Raw genomic sequence first — 24,330 nt, forward strand, 5'->3', positions numbered from 1 at the left:
GAAAGAAATCTAATGTGGATTATATAAATCAGTTTAAGATAACTTTTTGGCCTTTATCTGGGAGTTCCAGACAAGCTGAGTTACCAGAGCTGGGGAAAACATTTATTAAGGTTAACCCACAAATATTTTGAGGTATTAAGAGTTTAAATATCCATAAATCTTTGAAAAAGTACTTGTCTTCAGTTCAGGAGGAAAAATTTCAAATCTCTGAGATCCAAGAAATCTTTGGCTTTGAATTCCGCCCCCCCATAAAACTCAGTAAAATGATGTCCATCATTGTTAGGTTGACTCTATGTGGCAAACATGTGGATTCATTCATGGAGCCTGTCTGAAGGGGTAGAAACCCCAAGATTAAAGCTAAGTTTCTAAAAAAAGTTCAGAAAAAATATACTATTATACTTATGGAGGTCCAATTAGGTTAAGAAAAAATGATGGCTAAATTAGTTATATTCAAAGAAAATAAAAATCCCACATAAAATATGTCTATTTGAAGAGCTTTTCGAGAATATTTGCTCCCTCCTCTCTCAAGTTGAATCTCTTTTTTTTTTTTTTACCATCTAGAATGTAAAGGAAAATCAACAAAGCTGAGCTATTTCCTTTCTCGCTTGCTCTCTCTTTTTAAATATTCCAGTAGTGGGGATTGAATCCAGGGATGTTCTACCACTGAACTACATCCCCTTCCCCAGCTCCTTTTTAAAAAAATTATTTTGAGATGGAGATAGTCACAAAGTTGCCCAGGCTGGCCTTGAACTTGTGATCCTCCTGCTTCAGCCTCTCAAGTAAATGGGATTACAGGTATAAAACAGAGACTGGTCTGGTAGTATAAATGGGGAGGCATTATTATCCTCATGTGAAAAATTATTTTTCTAAAATAAATGAAAATTGCTATAAAACTATGTACAAAAAGACCAGAAAGATAATAATTGATCTTTATTATATAGAAATGTAAAGGCCATATAAATTAAATAAGAAGGTGCTTGGCAATGAACATTATGAAGATTTGAACTGAAGACATCCTCATCATATTGAGATACAATTTAAAATAAACACTAAAGAGTTGCAAAGAAGGAACTCAATCTACCCCACAATCAAACTAAAACTTTGGAAAACCTGGTTTCAATTCATGCTGAATTGTTAAATGGAAAGAAAAGTTACATCAGGTAGAGACAGTACATGACTAGCTTTTGTAATTTTAGAGAGGCTAAACTAAAGCTCTACTTAGCTTCTCATTTAAAATTTGTTTCACATTACAATTATATCTTTATGCACCTAAGAAGAGCCAGAAGTGAGTGTTGAGTTTGGGACTTTTTATGGAATTTTACATTTGAGGGAGGGGATAAAGTTAATCTTTAATTACTTCTGATCAAGAGGATGTGATGACAGGTCTGGGTTTAACAGTTTGTTTCTTCACAGTGGTCAACAGGAAGGAGCTAATGAAAGTATAATAAATGCTTGACATTAGTACAACTCAGTGCCTGTCCTTTTCATACCCCTCAATACAATACCTTACACATCAGTGTACTCCTGACACAAAATTGCCCCTTTACATAGGATCTTTATTAATATAGCTTCTCTTCACCCTCAGTACTGAAATGAAAAACATTTTAGAGATTTGGCTAGAATGGTTTAGCTCAATGGTTGCATTGAAATAAGACTGAAGACCAGATGGGTACCTGTACATTAAATATAGACAAAACTACTCCAAGAACTCTTAAATATAGGTAGAACTTTTTCAATTTGTGTAGGAACCCAAAAATAGGGAAAAAGAAGATGTGGCATTTAGATATACAGCCTGGACTCAGAGTGCTTTTTGGTAATTGAAACTTACAATTTCCTCAATTCAATCAGAGCAGAGACATATAAATACAAACATTTGTGGTACTGGGGATTGAACCAAGGCAAGCACTCTATCACTGAACTATTATTCTCAGATCATTACTTTGTGACAGAGTCTAAGTTGCCTAGGCCGGCCTTCAACTTGCCATCTTCCTACTTCAACCTCCTCAGCAGCTAGGATTGCAGGTATGTGCTACCATGTCAGGTTTAGAGCAGAACCATTTAAAGTAGTCTAGAGGAAATAGGACAGTCTTGTGCTAAAGGATGGAAATTCTCAGGCCACCTCTACCCTCTTCAAATTTTAATGCTGACTATAAGAAGGAGGTTGTTGTGACACATTTTTTCTTTTTTCATTTAAACTTTTGTCTTAATGAGTGAAGGAGCTTGATGATGCTAAATGAATATAGGATATATTTCTGGCTCTAGGAGTGTGAGATCCAGGTAATCAAATCTGGGACATTTTCAGTAGGTTAGAAAAAGAAAGATAAAAAAATCTGTAGCAGGACATACAATCCCAGAGACCATCTGCTTCAAAAATTAATTTTGTTTCCACTGCTGCTCATTTAAGGACAATTAATTCAATAAACTATATTATTCAGCAGAGCCTGAGACAAAAGACTCTGTAACATGTATTTAAGATAGAAAATAAACTTAGAAAAATATAATAAATGGTTTGCTTTTCATCTCATTCATATTTTGTTGTAGAACTTGAAACCCCACTTAGATATTCATATTTCTGTTTATCCAAAAGTACAATGGATGAAATTAAACCAAGAAATGGAAGAAAAGTATTTATTGGGTGTGTGTGGGCTCACCCAGTTTATTCATCTATGGAGTGAAAGTATAGGGAGAAACAACATCTGCTTATAATGATCAAGGCATATGGAGAAGCCCTAAAATTCCTCTCCCCAAATCATGAGTCTGACCCAAGAGAAGGAATAAAAAATGATGAAAATATTTCATGACACCAGACTCAGTGATGGGGTCTCAGAAAGTCACCAGCCAGCATGTAAAAAGAAAAAAACCCATCTGCTGGCTCTAGGATTTATTGAAGGCTGCCAGCACAGCCCAGATCATCTCTGTAGCATTGTGCTTTGTCCCCTCTACTTCAGGGTCCAGTTCTACTAGGTCCTTGGCTCTATTCATTGCCACATCATATTTGTCATCTGTCAGAGAGGAGAAGACATTCTCCAGCACATCAGAGGAGTGTGCTAGCACCAGGAGTGCTAGTGTTCGCCTGTCCATACGCTGAGGATCATTTACCCACCGCTCTAGTACACTATCTTGAAGTTTTTTCACTAGTCGCTGTTTCTCTGTTGTATTGGTCACTGGATGAGTAGTCATGTCAAACAGCAGGAAATTCTGCTTCTCAGTGGTTAGAATACCCTTCTCCACTAGGTTCTTTGCAATTCGCTCTCGTACATTTCTCAGCTGGTACTGCAATTTGAAGGGATTCCAGGTCTCACCTATGGGCAAAAGAAATAGGACATAATGACCAGAAAAAGGAAAACAAAATGAAAAAAGCAAATTAGTTATCTGGAACACTGAATGGTTAAAAATTTGGAAGTACAATTTCCACTTATTCATGAAGGAATAATTTTCCTTCCTCAGTCCATTCTATTGTTTGTCCTTTATACCACGGTTTTGATTCCAAGCATATTTCTCATTAAACAACCTTTTAAAAATGTCATCAAGGGGGCTGGGGAGATAGTTCAGTAGGTAGAGTGCTTGCCTTGTAAGCACAAGGCCCTGGATTTAATCCCCAGCACCCAAAAAAAAAAAAAAAAAAAAAAAAAAGTCATCAAGGACTTCCATATTGCTAATATTTATGGACTTCATTTCTATTTTTTTTTTTTTTTTTTTTGTACTGGGGATTGAACCCAGGGGAGCTTTACCACTGAGTTACATCCCTATTTTATTTTGAGACAGGATCTGGATTAGTTGCTTAGGGCCTTGCTAGGTTTCTAAGGCTGGCCTCCAATTTGCAATCCTTCTGCCTTAGCCTCCTAAGTTGAAGGATTATAGGTATGTGCTACTGTTCTGTTCTATATGACTTCTCTGTGACACTGTTAATCATTTGTGTCTTTTTGAAATCCTTTTAGGCTGGGTGCAGGGGTGCATGCCTATAATCCCAGTGACTTGGGAGGCTGAGGCATGAGGATCATAAGTTCAAGGCCAGCCTGGGCAACTTAGCAAGACCCTTTTCAAAAACTACTATCCAGGGGCTGGGGTTGTGGCTCAGTGGTAGAGTGCTTGCCTAACATGTGTGAGGCACTGGGTTCAATTCTCAGCACCATATATAAATAAATACATAAAAATAAAGGTCCATTGATAACTTAAAAATTATATATAATTTATATATATAAAATTTTATATATAGAGAAAAAAATTATATATATATATATAAAATTTTTAAAAATGCTACTAGTAATTCATCCAAGAATAGCACCTGGTCACCCAAGAGCTCTCATGGAGATGTACTATGAGATTAATGTTGTTTTCATGCTGACTAGGCTAATATAATATCCATTCTGAAAGCCTATGGATCAAAGAGTATTTAAGAATTATAATTCTGGGGCTGGGAGTATACCTCAGGGGTAGATTGCTTGCTTATGTGGGAGGCCCTGGGTTTGATTTCTAGTGCTGCCAAAAAAAATGAAATCCATTCCCCACCCCAACCCCTGTTTTTGTTTGTTTGTTTGTTTGTTTGTTGGTACTGGTGATTTGACAAAGGGGCACTTTACCACTGAGCTATATACCCCCAGCCCTTTTTATTGTTTAATTTGAGACAGGGACTCACTAAATTGCTTAGGCCCTAAGTTGCTGAGGCTGGTCTTCAACTTGCAATCCTCTTGTCTCAGTCTTCTGAGTGGCTGGGATTATAGGCATGCACCACTTTGCCCTGCTAGGAAAGGTATTTCATAAGGCTATAGCTGCTACAGATTGTGATTCTTCTGATGATCTGGCAATTTAAATTGAAAATGTTCAGGGAAGAATTCACTATTCTATATGCCATTAAGAACATTCATGATAGATGAGTCTGGTGGTACATGCAATTGGGAGTCTGAGGCAGGAGAACTGATAAGTTTGAGGTCAGTCTCAGCAACTTAGTGAGACCCTGTCTCAATATTTAAGAAAAAAAAAAAGTGGGGGTACAGTGGGGGATGTAGTTTAGTGGTAAAGTGCCCCTGGGTTAAATATCCAGTACCACAAAATCAACAAAACAAAAACAACAACAATAAGAAAAACAACTAATTCATGGGAAGAGACCAAAATGTCAATATAAACAGAATTTGGAAGAAGTTGATTTCTGTTGTTTTGTTTTTTTGCAGTGCTGGGGATTGAACCCAGGGCCTTGTGCATGCAAAGCAAGCACTCTACCAACTGAGCTATATCCCCAGCCCTGAAGAAGTTGATTTCTAATGAATGACTTTGAAAGGGTCAAGACTTCAGTGAAGGATGTTAACTGCAGATGCAGTAGAAATAGCAAGAGAACTAGAAAGTGGAGCCTAAAGATGTAACTGAATTGTTACAATTTCATGATAAAACTTTAATGGATGAGGAGTTGCTTCTTGTGGATGAGCACAGAAAGTAGTTTCTTCTTTAGCTCCCCTTTATTTTGTGGTGCCGGAGATTGAGCCCGGGACCTTACACAATGCTAATCAAGCGTTCTACCACTAAGCTAAACTAAACTCCCATCCCTCTTTGTCTTCTTCTTCTTCTTCTTCTTTTTTTTTTTTTTTGTGCTGCTGGGGATTGAACCCAGGGCCCTGTACTTGTGAGGTGAGCACTCTACCAACTGAGCTATCTCCCCAGCCTTCTTTTCCTGTTTTCATCTTTCTCTGTTTCTTCCTTTCTCTCTCTCCCAATTTCCCTCATTTCTTCTCTCTCTTTATTTTGGTACTGGGGACTGAACCAAGGGGTACTTTAGAACTGAGTCACATTCCAAGCCCTTTTTATTTTTTATTTTGAGACAGAGTCTCATTACGTTGCTTAGGGCCTTGCTAATTTGCTGAGGCTGGCCTCAAACTTGTGATCCTCCTGCCTCAGCCTCCAACGGTGCTGGAATTACAGGGGTGTGCCACCACATCCAGCTCTCTCTCTCTCTTACATGGGGTCTTGCTGTGTTTCCCAGGTTGGCCCTGCACTTCTGTGTTCAAGTGATCTTCCTGTCTTACCCTCCCAAGTAGCTAGGACTAATATGCCACTGTATCCAGCAGAAAGTGGTTTCTTGAAACTGAATCTAGTCCTGGTGAATATGCTATGAATTTGTTGAAATGACAACAAAGGATTTATAGTATGACATTAACTTAGTGGAGAATGCAGCAGCAGAGTTTGAGAGGACTGATTCCAATTTTGTAAGGGGCTGTACTGTTGATAACATGCTATCAAACAGTATTATACACTAATAGAGAAACCTTTCATGAAATGAAAAATTAATCAATGGAGCAAACTTTATTATTGTTTTATTTTAAGAAATTACAACAGCCATCCGAACTTCAGCAATCGTCACTCTGATCAGTTAGCAGCCATCAAGATCCTCTAGCAACAAAAGATTAAGTCTCAGATTATCATTAGCATCATTAGTGCTTTTTAGCCGTATGTACATACATACATACGTAGTGGTATACACACACACATACACACACATATATATCCCCCACCCCCCTCAGGGTTGAGGGATTGAGCCAAGGGTTTTGTACACACTAGGCAAGCACTCATTCATCATTTTTTTTTTGGACCAGGGACTGAACCCAGGGACATTTAGCCCCTGAGCCACATCACCAGCCCTCTTATTTTTTATTTTGAGACACGTCTTGCTAAATGGCTATGGCCTCACTAAGTTGCTGAGACTGACTCTGATTTGCAATCCTCCTCAGCCTGTTCAGTTGCTGGGATCAGAGGCATGTACTACCATGTCCAGCCCATAAAGTATTTTAAAATAAGGTATATAATTGGCTTTTAGACACAATGCTAGGGCTGGTGACATAGCATGGCCGTAGGTTTGATCCCTAACACCACAAAATAACAACAAAACAAACAGACATAATTCTGCTGCAAACATTTTTGTGTTTTTGTATTAGGGATTGAACCCAGGGTGCTCTACCTCTGAGCTACATCCTAGACCTTTTGATTTTTTTTTTTTTTTTAATTTTGTGATAGGGTCTTGCTACATTGCTTAGGGCTTCACTAGGTTAATGAAACTGTTCTTGAACTTTTGATCTTTTTGTTTTAACCTCCTGAGTTGTTGTGATTACAGGCATGTGCCATCATGACTGGCACGACTGCAAACTTACTAGACTATAGTATAGTGCAAACTTTTTTTTTTTTTGCGGTGCTGGGGATTGAACTCAGGACCTTGTGCTTGCGAGGCGAGCACTCTACCAACTGAGCTATCTCCCCAGCCCGCAAACTTTTTTTTAATTGGTGGTAATGGAGATCGAACCCAGGGCCTTGTACACGTTAGGCAAGTGCACTGCCACTGAGCAATACCCCCAGCCCAATAAATATAACTTTCCCTATGTGCTGGGAACCAAAATATTTATGTGACTTCTTTTATTATAATATTCAATTTACTGTGGAGGTCTAGAATGGAACCTGCAATATCTCTGAGCTAAGCCTGTACTAGAAAATGTCCATCTAATACAGAAAAAGATAGTAAGGGAGATATAGAAGAATAGACAGACATATGGGAGGAAAATGGAAGTTGTAAACTGAATCGTCTCAGTAATAATATGTGAATTAAAAAAAAAGATGTGAATAAATCAAAACACTTTAAGCAGCCAGATATAGAATACACCTCTGCTCAGTTGGCAGAGTGCTTGCCTGACATGCACAAAGCCCTGGGTTCAATACCTAGCACCACAAAAAGAAAACCAAAAAAACCAAAAAAGTGCTTCTATAGTTGGAAGAATATCTCTTAGCAATAAAAAGGTCAATTCCTCAGAAAGACATAAAAATTATAAATGCATGTGCAACTAATGACAGTGCATCCCAAAATATATGAAGCAAGAATGGACAGAATTCACAAGAGAGATGATTCAATAGTAATCAGAGACTTTGATACCCTACTTTCCATAATAGAACAATCAGGCAGAAGATCAACAAGGAAACAGAAGACTTGAACAAAAGTATAAGCCAACAAGATCTAATGAGACATTTTTTTTTTTTGGTGTATGGGTATGTATGGTGATGGGGATCAAACTTGGGGCCTCACACATGTCAGGCAATCACTACACCACTGAATTATACTCCTAGCCCCCTAGTGAGACATCTTCACAACATTCTACCTCCAACAAGACCTAAGTCTTAAATTGCATAACATTCTAAGCAATGAGATAAATTCTTGTCCCATTCCATTCCATCCTTCTGGGACATAATCATCTCTTTGTCTAGCATATCCATACTCTATATACCACCCACTCTATATACCACTTAATAGCCATTTCAGTTTCAGACTGACTTGAAGTATCACAGTGCTTAATGCTATGTCACAATACCTATGTCATGCACCTCAATTCATCTCATCAGGTGCATACTGTATTATCTCACATGATCCTGGTGAATGAAGTAAAAGATTTTTTTTTTCATTGTGCTGGGGATCAAAAGCAGGGCCTCAGGCATGCCAGGCAAATGCTCTACCACTAAGCCACTGCTGCAGCCCACAGTAAGAGACACATACCACATGTTCGGCAACTTAGTGAGAGCCTGTCTCAAAATAAAAAATGAAAAGGGCTGGTGATGTAGCTCAGTGGTACATGCCCCTGCGTTCAATCCCCATTTACTGCCAAAAAATCCAAAAATATAAAAAACCAAAAAATATCAAAACAAAGAAATGGACAAATTCCTTGAAAAAACACAAATCACCTAAACTGAGTCAAGAATAAAAAATCTCAACAGATCAATGGCAAGTAAAGAATTAGTAATCAAAAACCTCCTGGACCAGAAGGGTTTACCAGTGAATTTTTACCTAACAGTATAGTATGTTAGTCCATTTTTTTTTTTTTTTTTTTAGTTGTCAATGGACTTTTATTTTATTTATTTATATGGGGTGCTGAGAATCGAACCCAGGGTCTCACACATGCTAAGCAAGTGCTCTACCACTGAGCCACTACTCCAGCCCTGTTAGTTCAGTTTTTGTTGTTGGGACCAAAATACCTGACAAGAACAACTTACAGGAGGAAAAGCTTATTTTGGTTTGAAGTGTTTCGAGGTTCGGTCCATGGTCAGCTGACTCCATTGCTCTGGGCACAAAGTGAGGCAGAACATCATGGTAGAAGGGTGTGTGGGAAGAGCATTGCTCATCTCAAGGCATCCAAGAAGCAAGTAGAGTGGGGGTTGGGAGGTACCACAGGAACGATTAATCCTTCTAGGGAAGGCCCCCAATGACCCACCTTCTCCAGCCATACCTCACCTGCCTGTAGTTACCACCCAGTTAGTCCATTCAAACTAGGAAGGACTGATTAAATTATAACTCTCCTAATTCAATCATTTCACCTTTGAACATTCCTGCATTAACACAGGAGCTTTTGGGGAACACTTTATATCCAAACCATACAAAGAATTAACACGGGGGGGGGGTTGTGGCTCAGTGGGAGGGCGCTTGCCTGGCATGTGTGGGGCACTGGGTTCAATTCTCAGCACCACATATAAATAAATAAGTAATAAAGGTCCATCAACAACCAAAAATTATTTTAAAAAAGAATACCAATTTATAGAAATTAATTAATGTGGCCTCTCGCCTGTCCATCGACTACCTTACCCCTATCCATCACCCAACGCTCGAGGTTCACCTCCCGATTGTCCGGCAGCTGCCAGCAGACTGACTGCAGACCGCCAGTGGAGCACCAGCTGCCTGCTGTCGCCTGGAAGTTCACTGTCACAGTACCTGCAGGTTTGATTACACGTGGCTGCCGCCATTTTGAGACAACAGCCAGGCCCCGTAGGACCCCTGGCCGGACTGACTGAGCCCCATCTCCAGGATCCCTCAGGCTGACCGAACACTCCCTGCCTCTAGGGCCCTCATATCAACTGACTGCTCCCTGCTGCCAGGACCCCCAGACCAACTGACTGAGCCCTATCACCGGGAACCCAGACCGACTGATTGCACCCAGCCTCCAGGATCCCACAACTACACCAAACACACTGGACCCCCAGGACCCCTGCCGGACCAACTGCATCCCGTCTCCAGGACCTTCAGCTGCCACGTCCACCCCTGAGCTGCAACTCCCCATTTGCCAACACATTTGGAAGCCAGAGCAGCCATCTTGGATAATCCTGAAAGCCGTAGCTCCGATCTTTGGTGGGGCAAATCCCATCCTGAGACACCTGCTGGAGGCTTGAAGCTCATTGTCAGGTACCTCTCATGCATCAGGCTACTGAACACTGGGAGGTTTTATTAGTATATGACTGTTATACAGTAGATTTTCTTTTTTCTCCTTTTTTAAAAAAAACTTTTTATTTCTTTACTTTCTTGCTTTCTTTTCCTTTTGTTTACCTGTTCCCTCAGAGTCTCTTTCTCCCTTTTTTGCATGTTAACATCCGATTTCTTTTGATTACACTCTCACCCTTTCTATTTTCTAGAACTTCTGTATATTCTTTTCTTATCTTATCCCATTAACAGCCATATTCTACATCCCTCTGCATCCTCTTTGTCCTCCATTAGAAACTGCAGACCTTACTGTAAACCTGTTTGTTTTACCGAAGATAACATTTGAACTCATTTTGTTTATTATGACAATTTTGTTATTGTCCCCATAAGGGCTATTTGGTCTAGGATTGCATAGTGTCTGATTTGGGCACTGCTAATATTGATCTCCCCTTAAAGAAAGGGTTTTGGAAACCTATAGGGCCACTATAAGCCTATAGGGGAAATCTGCAATACCCTAGATCTGCACTGCTAGAGGGGAAGATACATGAACAACACGAAAAAACAAGGGAAGAAAATGATCCAAACAAATCTAGATTCTATGTTAATAGAATCCAATGACAGTATGTTAGAAGAAATGTCAGAAAAGGACTTCAGATTATACATGATTAAGATGATTCGCGAAGCAAAGGATGAGATAAGAAAGCAAATGCAGGCAATGAATGATAATACCAATAAGCTGAAAGAGCACCTGCAGGAAGCAAAAGATCATTTCAAAAAAAGAGATACAGATTCTCAAAAAAAAAAAAAAAAAAAAAAAAAAGGAAATCCTTGAAATGAAGGAGACAATAAACCAAATAAAAAACTCAATGGAAAGCATCACCAACAGACTAGACCACTTGGAAGACAGAACCTCAGGCAATGAAGACAAAATATTTAATCTTGAATATAAAGTCGCCCAAACAGAGCAGATGGTAAGAAATCATGAACAGAATCTCCAAGAACTATGGGACATCATGGAAAGACCAAATTGAAGAATTATTGGGATTGAGGAAGGCACAGAGATACAAACCAAAGGAATGAACAACCTATTCAATGAAATAATATCAGAAAATTTCCCAAACCTGAAGAATGAAATGGAAAATCAAATACAAGAGGCTTACAGAACACCAAATGTACAGAATTGCAACAGATCCACACCAAGGCACATTATAATGAAAATGCCTAACATTCAAAATAAAGATAGGATTTTGAAGGCCGTGAGAGAAAAGCATCAGATTACATATAGGGGGAGACCAATACGGATAGCAGCTGACTTCTCTCTTTTTTTTTTTTTTTGCAGTGCTGGGGATCGAACCCAGGGCCTTGTGCTTGCAAGGCAAGCACTCTACCGACTGAGCTATCTCCCCAGCCCAGCTGCTGACTTCTCAACCCAGACTCTAAAAGCTAGAAGGGCCTGGACCAACATATTTCAAGCTCTGAAAGAAGATGGTTGCCAACCAAGAATCCTATACCCAGCAAAACTAACCTTCAGATTTGAAGATGAAATAAAATCCTTCCATGATAAACAAAAGTTAAAAGAATTTACAAATAGAAAGCCTGCACTACAGAATGTTCTCAACGAAATATTCCATGAGGAGGAAATGAAAAACAACAATGGAGGTCAGCAAAGGGAGGAACTACCTTAGAGAAAAACTACTCAAAGGAAAAACCAAGCTGACTTAAAAAACCAAAAATAAGCCAAATGACTGGGAATACAAATCATTTCTCAATAATAACCCTGAACGAATGGCCTAAAGTCATCAATCAAAAGACATAGACTGGCAGATTGGATTAAAAAGAAAGACCCAACAATATGCTGCCTGCAAGAGACTCATCTCATAGAAAAAGACATCCACAAGTCTGTGGATGAAAAGGATGGGTGAAAGGATGAGAAAAAAGGTGAAAGGATGGGAGAAAACCTACTACGCACATGGACTTAGTAAAAAAGCGGGGGTTTCCATCCTTATATCAGATAAAGTGGACTTCAAGCCAAAGTTAGTCAGAAGGGATAAAGAAGGACATTTCATACTGCTTAAGGGAACCATAAACCAGGAAGACATAACGATAATCAATATTTATGCCCCAAACAATGGTGCATCCCTGTACATCAAACAAATCCTTCTCAATTTCAAAAATCACATAGACCACAACACAATAATTCTGGGCGACTTCAATGCACCGCTGTCACCACTAGAGAGATCTTCCAAACAAAATCCAACCAAAGAAACCATAGAACTCAATAACACATAGACATATATAGAACATTCCATCCATCAACGAGCGGATACACTTTCTTCTCAGCAGCACATGGAACCTTCTCGAAAATAGACCATGTGTTATGCCACAAAGCAGCCCTTAGGAAATGCAAAAAAATAGAGATACTGCCTTGTGTTCTATCAGATCATAATGGACTGAGAGTAGAAATCAATGACAAAGTAAAAAAAGGAAATTACTCCAAGACGTGGAGACTAAATAATATGCTATTGAATGAAACATGGATAACAAAAAGCATCAGGGAGGAGATTAAAAAATTCTTAGAGGTCAATGAGAATGATGATACAACATATCAAAATCTCTGGGACACTATGAAAGTGGTACTAAGAGGAAAATTCATTGCATGGAGCGCATTCCAGAAAAGAATGAAGAGTCAACAATTAAATGACCTAACATCAAAGCCCTAGAAAAAGAAGAACAGAATAACAGCAAAAGTAGTAGAAGACAGGAAATAATTAAAATCAGAGCTGAAATCAATGAAACTGAAACAAAAGAAACTATTCAAAAAATTGACATAACAAAAAGTTGGTTCTTTGAGAAAGTAAACAAAATAGATAAACCCTTAGCCACACTAACAAAGAGAAGGAGAGAGAAGACTCAAATTACTAAAATACATGATGCAAAAGGAAATATCACGACAGACACCACTGAGATACAGAACATAATGAGAACCTACTTTGAAAATCTGTATTCCAACAAAACAGAAAGTATCGAAGACATTGACAAATTTCTAGAGACATATGCTACGCCCAAACTGAACCAGGAGGACATATACGATTTAAACAGATCAATATCAAGCAATGAAATAGAAGAAGCCATTAAAAATCTACCATCCAAGAAAAGCCCAGGACCAGACATATTCTCAGCTGAGTTCCACAAGACCTTCAAAGAAGAACTCATTCCAATACTTCTCAAAGTATTCCAGGAAATAGAAAAGGAGGGTACCCTACCGAACTCATTCTATGAAGCTAATATCACCCTCATACCCAAACCAGGAAAAGACACATCAAGGAAAGGAAATTTTAGACCAATATCCTTGATGAATATAGATGCAAAGATCCTTAACAAAATATTGGCAAACCGTATCCAAAAACATATTAAGAAAATTGTGCACCACGATCAAGTGGGGTTCATTCCTGGAATGCAAGGATGGTTCAACATTCATAAATCAATAAATGTAATCCATCATGTCAACAGACTTAAGGATAAGAATCATATGGTTATTTCAATTGACGCAGAAAAAGCATTTGACAAAATACAACACCCCTTCATGCTCAAAACACTAGAGAAAATAGGGATAGTAGGAACATACCTGAACATTGTAAAGGCTATTTATGCTAAGCCCATGGCCAACATTATTCTTAATGGAGAAAAACTGAAACCATTCCTTTTAAAAATGGGAACAAGACAGGGATGTCCTCTTTCACCACTTCTATTCAACATTGTCCTCGAAACTCTAGCCAGAGCAATTAGGCAGACTAAAGAAATTAAAGGGATACGAATAGGAAATGAAGAACTTAAGCTGTTACTATTTGCGGATGACATGATTCTATATTTAGAGGATCCAAAAACCTCCTCCAGAAAACTTCTAGACCTCATCACTGAATTCAGCAAAATATCAGGCTATAAAATCAACACACATAAATCTACAGCATTTTTATATGCAAGCGACGAAACAGCTGAAAGGGAAATGAGGAAAACAACTCCATTTGCAATAGCCTCAACAAAAATAAAATACTTGGGCATCAATCTAACCAAAGGGGTAAAAGATCTCTACAATGAAAACTACAAAACATTGAAGAAAGAAATTAAGGAAGACCTTAGAAGATGGAAAGATCTTCCATGTTCTTGGATAGGAAGAATTAATATTGTCAAAATGGCCATACTACCAAAAGTGCTATACAGATTCAATGCAATTCCAATTAAAATCCCAATGACATACCTCACAGAAATAGAGCAAGCAATCATGAAATTCATCTGGAAGAATAAGAAACCCAGAATAGCTAAAGCAATCCTTAGCAGGAAGAATGAAACAGGGGGTATCGCAATACCAGAACTTCAACTATACTACAGAGCAATAGTAACAAAAACGGCATGGTATTGGCACCAAAATAGACAGGTAGATCAATGGTACAGAATAGAGGACACGGACACAAACCCAAATAAATACAATTTTCTCATATTAGACAAAGGTGCCAAAAATATGCAATGGAGAAATGATAGCCTCTTCAACAAACGGTGCTGGGAAAACTGGAAATCCATATGCAACAGAATGAAACTAAACCCCTATCTCTCACCCTGCACAAAACTCAACTCACAATGGATCAAGGACCTTGAAATCAGACCAGAGACCCTGCATCTTATAGAAGAAAAAGTAGGTCCACATCTTCACCTTGTTGGCTTAGGATCAGACATCCTTAACAGGACTCCCATAGCACAAGAAATAAAAGCAAGAATCAATAACTGGGATAGATTCAAACTAAACAGCTTTCTCTCAGCAAAGGAAACTATCAGCAATGCGAAGAGAGAGCCTACAGAGTGGGAGAATATCTTTGCCACTCATACTTCAGATAGAGCACTAATTTCCAGAATATTTAAAGAACTCAAAAACTCTACACCAAGAATACAAATAACCCAATCAACAAATGGGCTAAGGAAATGAACAGACACTTCACAGAAGAAGATGTACAAGCAGTCAACAAACATATGGAAAAATGTTCAACATCTTTAGTAATAAGAGAAATGCAAATCAAAACTATACTAAGATTCCATCTCACCCCAATTAGAATGGCGATTATCAAGAATACAAGCAACAATAGGTGTTGGAGAGGATGTGGGGAAAAAGGTACACTCATACATTGCTGGTGGGACTACAAATTAGTGCAGCCACTCTGGAAAGCAGTGTGGAGATTCCTAAGAAAACTTGGAATGGACCTAACATTTGACCCAGCTATCCAACTCCTCGGCCTGTACCCAAAGGACTTCAAATCAGCATACTACAGAGATACAGCCACATCAATGTTCATACCGGCTCAATTCACAATAGGCAGACTATGGAACCAACCTAGATGCCCTTCAGTTGATGAATGGATAAAGAAACTGTGGTATATATATACAATGGAATATTACTCAGCTATAAAGAATAATAAAATTATGGCATTTGCAGGCAACTGGATGAAATTGGAGAATATCATGTTAAGTGAGATAAGCCAATCTCAAAAATCCAAAAGAGGAATGATCTCACTGATAAGCAGATGATGACACTTAATGGGGGGTGGGAGGGGGACAAGAATGGAGGAAGGAGGGACTGTATAGAGGGAAAAGAGATGGGAGGGGTGGGGGAGAAGGAAAAAAATAACGGAATGAATCAAACATCATTACTCTATGTAAATATATGAATATGCAAATGGTATGCTGTTACTCCATGTACAAACTGAAACAAGATGTATCCCATTTGTTTACAATAAAAATAAATTAAAAACAAAGAGAAATTAATTAATGTTGTATTAAAAAAAAGAAATCACAAGTAAAGAAAAATAAAGATCAATAGGCCTAAAGGCTTATTTTATGAACTCCTTATTAAAAATATTAGCATGTGAAAAGGATTATTTCTAATAATCAAATAAAATCTATCATAGGAATTCAACATAATGAAAGAAAGTAATATATCACATTAATAGAACAAAAGGAAAAAAAAACACACACATACACAAAACACCCTTTCTTCATAAAAATTAGGAATGAAAAGAAACTTTTGGGGGCTGGAGATATAGCTCAGTTGGTAGAATGCTTGCCTTGTAAGCAGAAGGCCATGGGTTCAATCCCCAGCACCCCAAAAAAAGAAAAAAAAAAAGAAACTTTCTCAGCATGAAAAATGATATTTATGAAGAACCCATAGCTGATAGCATACTGAATGGTGACAGAAAGCTTTTCCCAAAGGTCAGAAAGAATACAAGGATGCTTACTTTTATGAGTTACTCAACAATGTAATAGAAGTTTTAGCCAGAGGCATTGGAAGATCAATCAATCAATCAATCAATCAATCAATCAATCAATCAAATATCGGAAAGGAAAAGGTCAAACTAGTTCTATTTGCAGATGACATGATTCTATATATAGAAAATCGAAAAGAAACATGGATCAAAGATTACCAGAGCAAATAAATTCAGCAAAGTTTGCAGGGTACAAGATCAACACACAAACTTCAATTGAATTCTATATAAGTTTACAGACACAGTCTCACTGAGTTGCTTAGGGCCTCACTAAATTGCTGAGGCTGGGTTTGAACTCATAATCCTCTTGCTTCAGTCTCCTGAGTTGCTGGGATTACAGGTGTGAGTCACCTGGCCCAGCTCACTTGGTGTTTGACAAAGCTGCCAATGAGGAAAGTACAATTTTTTTTCAATTAAAAAGTGCTGAGAAATCAGAACCAAGCTGATATCCACATGCAAAAGAATGAAGATGCACCTTTACCTTGCACCATACATATTAATTTTTATTAACTTAAAATGAAATCAGTGGGTCTGGTGATGTAGCTCAGTGGCATAGTGCTTGCCTTGCACACATGAGGTACTGGATGCAATTCCCTAGCACCAAAAACAAAAACAAAAACAAATGAAAAACAATGATCTCAACTTAAATGACCAAAATGTAAAACTCTTAGAAGAAAATAGGAAAAATATTCTTTATACTGAATTTAGCAATGATTTAATGCAGGCAATAAAAGCAAAAATAAATTTGACTTCATCAGAATTAAGAAGGGTACAATCAAGAAAATAAAAGATTGTCATCCATGAAAATACTTGCAAATTACACATTTGATAAAGGATTGATAAAAGAATTTCTAAACTGAGTATGATGGTGCACGCCTGTAATTCCAGCTACTTATAGGAGGCTGAGGCAGGAGGATCTCAAGTTCAAAGCCAACCTCAGCGAATCAGCAAGGCCCTAAGCAATTTAGCCAGACCTTGTCTCAAAATAAACAATTATAAAGGGCTGGGGATGTAGCTCAATGATTAAGTGCCCCTGGAAGGAATCAACTCCAAGTAAAAAAAAAAAAAAAAAAAAAAAAAAAGCTTGGTGCCGTGGGTGGTATATGCTTGTAATCCCAGTGACTAGGGTGGCTGAGGCAGGAAAATCACAAATTCAATCTGCCTCAGCAAATTAGCAAGGCCCTAAGCAATTTAGTGAGATCCTGTCTCAAAATAAACAATTAGTGGGATGAGATTGTGGTTCAGTGGTGGAGTGCTTGCCTAGCACATGTGAGACACTAGGTTCAATCCTCAGCACCATATACAACTAAATAAAATAAAGTTAAAAAAAAAAAAAAACCTGCCTAAAAAAAAACAATTAGAAAGGGCTGGGGATGTAGCTCAGTGTCAAGAGCACCCTTGGATTCAATCCCCAGTTCTGAAATAATAATAATAATAATAATAAATAATAATAATAGGGGATATAGCTTAATGGTAGAGTGCCCCTGGGTTCAATACCCAGCATCACATTAAAAAAAAAAAAAAAAAAAAAAAAAAAAGTAAAGTGCCCCGAAAACTCAACAACAAAAAGTGGAATAAGGGCTTGAATAGATGCTTTCCCAAAGAAGATAGACAAATCCAATAAGCACATGGAAAGATGCTCTGTATCACCAGTCATTAGTCAAATGCAAATCAAAACTATAATGAGATATCACTTTAAGCCTGTGGAATGGCTATAATAAAGGGTGGGGGGAACCAAAAAAATAAAAACCAGAAAAGAGCAAGTGCTGACCAGGATATGGAGGAATCAGAACCCTAGTACATTGCTGGTGGAAATCTAAAATGGGACAGTTCGGTGGTTTACCAAAGGTTAAACATACTACAGCATATATCAAAATTTCATTCCTCTTTAAGGCTGATTAATATCTCCTGGTATGTATTCATTCATTTTTGTTTATTCACTCATCAGTTGATGCACACTTGTGTTGTTTTTACCTTTTGGCTACTATGAATAATGCTACTATGAACATTGGTATTCAAGGATCTATTCAAGTCCCTACTTCCAGTTCTTTTGGATATATAGCTAGCAGTAGAACTGCTGGGTCACACAGGACACAGTGTCCTAATCATCCATCTATCACAAGTATTGTATGTTCATAGCAGCATTATTCACAATAGCTAAAAAGTGAAAATACCTCAAACATCCATCAACTGGTGAACTGATAAACAAATGTGGCATATTCACACAACGAAATACTATTTGGCAATAAAGAGAGTCAAGTTATAACTGGGAAAAATTCAATATTGGTGGACTGTATCAATGTCAATATTCTGGTTATCATCTCAATAAAAATATTAGAAAAATTTCTTGTGAAGAACACTGTTAAAGAGCTTTCAAAGGAGGGTGGCAGAAAATAAGATGAAGTTTTGTATGTATTTTACCCAGCATTTTTAGTTGTAGACAGATACAATACCTTTATTTTTATGTGGTGTTGAGGATCGAACCCAGTGCCTCAAACACGTGGCTCCTTCTACCACTGAGCCACAACCCCCACCCCAGCATGTTAAATTTCTGTACTTCTTATCTCAGACTTAATAGAAGGACAAAGATAACCAAGTGTGGAATCGTGAGTCATTTTGAGTAATTTTACCAGTGAGAAGCTCTATCCATGTTTGGACAGTTTCTGTGGGTTCAGTTGCTTTGATGTGTTTGAGAGTTTCATCCAGTAAAACATCACCTGTTGGGCTGTCTGACTTTAGCAGCACCTTTGAGGAAAGAAGAAACAAAGAACCTTGAGACATTCACTTCATTTAAGTTAAAATCTTTCAATATAGTAGCTAGGAGTTTCATAATACACTTTCCTTGTCTTGAAAAAAGTTTTTTTTTTTTTTTTTTGTACCAGGGATTGAACCCAGGGGTGCTTAACCATTGAGCTATATCCCTAGCCCTTTTTATTTTTTATTTTGAGACAGGGTCTTGCTAAGTTGCTTAGGATCTCGTTAAATTGCTGAGGTTGGCTTTGAATTTGTGATTCTCCTGTCTCAGCCTCCTGAGTCACTGGGATTATAGGCTTGTGCCACTGTGCCTGGCCTGAAAAAAGTTTAAAATGTAACATGAAGTGACAGTGAGAAGAAAAAAATAACATTTGAAGTGGGCCCTAGTGACAAAAGGAATATAAATAATAATGAAGGGAAGATTCAATAACTTCCTTGAGTCTGGATAACCACCCGTGAAACTGTTAATGAAGGTTGGAAAAAGCCAGGAAAGGAGTCAGTTTTGGGGAAAAGTTGATATGTTTTTTATTCTTATTTTTAATTTTTGCAGTACTAGAGACTGAACTCAGGGACTTGCTCATGGTAGGCAAGCACTTTACCACTGATCTACAGCCCTGGCGCAATAAATTTGGTTTTCTTATTCTTTTGGTACCAGAGATTGAATCTAGGGACCCTTAACCACTGAGCTACATCTCCATCCTTTTTTATTTTTTAAGACAGAGTCTTGCTAAATTACTTAGGGCCTAAGTTATTGAGGCTGACTTTGAACTTTCGATCCTCCTGCCTTTGCCTCCAAAATTGCTGGAATTAAAGGGGTGCACCACCATACCAGGCTCAATAAGCATGGTTTTAACTGATATTGGACAGTCAAGTGGAATTGTCCAGACAAACCAGGCATGGCAGCACATACCTGTAATCCAAGCTACATGGGAGGCTAAGGCAGGAGGACTGCAAGTTTGAGGCCACCCTCAGCAACTTAGGAAGGGTGTCTCAAAATAAAATTTTTAAAAATGGCTGAGGGAGCCAGGCAAGGTGGCGCACACCTGTAACCCTAGTGGTTCAGGAGGTTGATGCAGGAGGATCGCAAGTTCAAAGCCAGTCTCAGCAAAAGCAAGGCGCTAAGCAACTCAGTGAAACCTGTCTCTAAATAAAATACAAAAATAGGGCTGGGGATGTGACTCAGTGGTTGAGTGTCCCTGAGTTCAATCCTGGGTACCTCAAAAAACAAAACAAAACAAAAAATGGCTGAAGGCCTGGGACTGTAGCTCAGTGGCAGAGTGCTTGCCTAGCATGTGGGAGGCACTGGGTTTGATCTTTAGCATTGCATAAAAATAAATAAAATGAAGTCATACTGTCCATACACAACTGCAAAAAAATAAAAAGTTGAGGATGTAGTTCAGTGGAAGTGGTAGAGCACCCCTGGGGGGAGGGAGGGAGGGAGGGAGGGAGGAAGGAAAGAAGGGAGGGAGGAAGGAAGGAAGAAAGAAACAGTTTTGGGGGAAGAAGATGAGGATAAGGAAGAGGAAGGGAAGGAGGTGAAAGAAAAAAAGTAGTATAGTTCATTTGTTGGAATACCCTTGTAGTAAATAGAAGAACTAAATACAAAATAACCAAGGTTAAGCAAGAAAAACTGACCAACTCAGATGATTCCCTCTGCTATATAAAATCATATTTCTTAATGTTATAGCTACAGAAATGGAGAAATAATCAATACCGTCTTAAATGTATTCTTTTTAAAAAATATTTTTAGTTGTAGATTGCAACAATACCTTTATTTATTTTTATGTGGTGCTGATGATCGAACCCAATGCCTCACAAGTGCTAGACAAGCACTCTATCATTGAGCTACAAACCCAGCCCGCTATGACTCTTTAGACTAAGGATAGTTAGGTTACTTCCTCTGCTACAGGAAAATTAAATGTTTGGAAAATGGGATAGCTGAGTCAGAGACATTCATCATGTCATATTGTTCAAATCTTCTTATTCTTCCAAAAGATACTGTTGGTATTTGCCTTTCCATAAGTTAAGAAGATGTTTACAGAAGATGCTGTACCTTTCTGTCTAGTAGTCGCTTCTTGCGCATGGTGGGGGGTTCCAGAGAGATTCGACCCCGCATAGCTAGCTCTATCAGGATGCCCCCTCGCAGGCCAGATGATATGCAGTCATTCCAGAAAGATGTATAACCCTAGGAAAGGGGGAAAGAACAGAAACAGTGCTATGAAATGGGTACTGACTTCCAGCCAGCACCCTAAGTATAAGGTGTGGTTTTTGTGAATCATTTCATATCACTTGAACTCAATGCAGATAATTTAAACCTCCCTCAATATTATTTTCTGCCTAACTTCAAGCTCTTTAGTGAATTCTTACGGCGTGGCTGCAAATTGACTAGCTTGCTAAATTTTAACTTTTGAAAAGAATTTTGGCTTTTTTTTTTGTATTTGCTTTTGATACTGGGAATTGAACTCAGGGGCGCTTAACCACTGAGCCACATCCCCAGACCTGTTTATATTTTAACTTAGAGACAGGGTCTTGCTGAGTTGCTTAGGGTCTTGGTAAATTGCTAAGGCTGGCTTTGAACTCTCAATCCTCCTGCCTCAGCCTCCCAAGTTGCTGGGATTACACATGTGTGCCACCACACCCATGTATTTGTTTCTTTTAGAAGTTACCTGGTGACATTTTAACATGCATGATAATTTAAAATTAAAATAAAATCTAGCCAGGTATGGTGGCCCACATCCGATTCTCAGAGACTTGAAGACTAAGGCAGGAAGATCACAAGTTCAAAGCCAGTTTCAGCAATTTAGCAAGGCCTTAAGCCACTTACTGACACACTGTCTCACAATCAAAAATAAATAAATAGGGGTGTGAATGTGGCTCAGTGGTTAAGGGCCCCTGGGTTCAAACTCCAGTACCGAAAAAAAAAATATATATATATGTAATTTAATTAACATAAAACCTAAATGTTAAAAACTAAATATTTTTACCACTCTCCTAATTGCCCAATACTTTATCTTTCTTTACCCCACAAATTAGATATTAATGACCATCATTATTATTTTATATAGGTAGCACTTTAGATTTACTCAGACGATCACCATTTTCTTTGCTCACCATTCCTTCTTGCATCTCAGACCTCCTTTCTCATGCCACTTTCCTTCTTCCTAAAGTAAAATTTCCTTAAGTGAAAGTCTGCTGGAAATGAATTCTACTTTATCTGAAATGTCTTTATTTGACTATCATTCTTTTTTTTTTTTTTTTTCCAGGGCGGGGGGGGTACTGGGATTATAGGTGTGTGTCTGACTCACCTATTGGATTTCAATTTTGGTGTTTTGTTTGGGAGCCCTTGAAGATTACTTTCTACTTTGTAAGGCTCAATAATATATTATAAATTAAGTTTATTCAAGATTTAATGTCTGGGGGCTGGGGTTGTAGTTCAGTGGTAGAGCGCTTGCCTAGCATGTGTGAGGCACTGGGTTCAATCCTCAGCACCATATAAAAATAAAAATAAATAAAATAAAAGATTCATTAAAAAAATGTTTTTAAAAAAAGATTTAATGTCTGGGCTGGGGATATAGTTCATTTGGTAGAGTGCTTGCCTCCCATGCATAAGGCCCTGGGTTCAATCCCCAGCACCACCAAAAAAAAAAAAAGATTTAATGTCTGGTCTGGTCTTTCATAAGTGTAATTATATAATTCCTTTCCCCACATGCATAATTATCTTTCCAATGTTCCTGCCAATCTTCAGGATGAGTCCAAGAGGCATAGTTTAGTATTCCACCCGAGTGCCTGCTGTGTCCTCTCTTGTCTTTCCTCCATGACACTATGCTTAGATATCCTGAACTATTTTAAGTGCTCTTAATGCATTATTTTGCCTATAGGCCTTTGCACACCCTTTCTCTTTTCTAGACAAAAAAACTGGTCATCAATACTCTTTCTTCTCCAAGTCCTTCTTGTGCTTAAGGATTAAGTACAGAGTTACATCTTCCATGTAACTGTTAGGTTGGGACTTAAGCGACTGCATGTGAGGGAGCAGAACAACTAAGGAAGTGTGCAGCACACCAAAAAGTGACCAATCAAACTCGGACAGATAAACCCCACTGACCCTTACATCTACCTATCACTCAGCAGGACCCTGCACCTATTTCAGCCTATAAAGACCCAGGGCAGCCGGGGCCACATGCGATTTTCTGTAGCTGTCCACCCTGACCTTGTACCCTGGGGGGCTGGAAATTTCACCCGAGAGCTTCCACTGTTTCTGTCTGCTTTTGTTTGGACACCAGCCCTCGCCCTCTAGCTTACAGTAACCACTGTTTCTAGCTCCGCTCCACCCTCGAGGTGTGTCTATATATACTTTTCTCTCATATCATCTATTATATCACCTTGCAATCAACTGTCCTTACTAGACTATAAATTCCTTTAAGGAGAGAGTATCCTTTATGAAGACCCATAGTATCTGCTCAGTATCTGCTCAGTAAGTATCTTCTCTTTCTTTTTTTTTTTTTTTTTTTTTTTTGGTACTAGGAATGAAAACCAGGAGCACTTTACCACTGAGCTACATCCCCAGTTCTATTTATTTATTTATTTGAGGTGCTGGGGATTGAATTCAGGGCCTCATGCATACTAGGCATGCACTCTAATAGTGACCATGTCTTTAGCCCCTTTATTTTTTCAAGGCTGGCCTTGAACTTCAGATCTTCCTGCCACAGCCTCCTGACATACCACAGGCATGTACCACCATGCTGTTGTTCATAAAGTTATTTCTTGAATATATAAATGTATGACTGAAAGTAAGTGCCAGGCGGGGTGACACATACTAATCCCAGCAACTCAGAAGACTGAGGAAGGAGGATCTCAAATTTGACACCAGCCTCAGCAACTTAGAGAGGCCCTAATTGGTGAGACTCTGTCTCAAGATAAAAAAAAAAAAAAAAAAAAATTAAAAGGGCTATGGATGTGTTCCAGTGGTTAAGCATTCCTGGTACAACAAAAGAAAAAGAAGAAGAGAAAGAAGTTAAACTGGCAAAAGCTCAGCTTGAGCCATAAGCATCCCTAAGGCATCTCCAA

The 24,330-nt window shown here is 38.5% G+C and overlaps 2 protein-coding genes across 3 annotated transcripts in view; one reads left to right on the forward strand and one right to left on the reverse strand.

Moving 5' to 3' along the window:
• Positions 1 to 24,330, forward strand: part of LOC306642234 (uncharacterized protein) — a gene marked incomplete at its 5' end in the record, with an annotated part of 157,587 nt that overhangs the window by 53,039 nt on the left and 80,218 nt on the right. The gene's annotated exons all lie outside the window — the stretch shown is intronic.
• The window catches only part of GOLPH3L (golgi phosphoprotein 3 like), a 39,539-nt gene continuing 16,126 nt past the window's right edge, over positions 918 to 24,330 (reverse strand). For both annotated transcript variants that reach the window (XM_079107752.1, XM_079107751.1), the window contains 3 exons: positions 21,320 to 21,451; positions 19,143 to 19,257; positions 918 to 3,302 (listed from right to left, as the gene is read on the reverse strand). In XM_079107752.1, coding sequence (XP_078963878.1) covers positions 2,875 to 3,302; positions 19,143 to 19,257; positions 21,320 to 21,451 — 675 coding nt within the window. In that variant the 3' untranslated portion in view covers positions 918 to 2,874. The remainder of the gene's footprint in view (positions 3,303 to 19,142; positions 19,258 to 21,319; positions 21,452 to 24,330) is intronic.

The sequence above is a fragment of the Sciurus vulgaris genome (genome assembly GCF_902686455.1).
Source record: "Sciurus vulgaris genome assembly, chromosome: 1".
Lineage (NCBI taxonomy): Eukaryota > Metazoa > Chordata > Mammalia > Rodentia > Sciuridae > Sciurus > Sciurus vulgaris.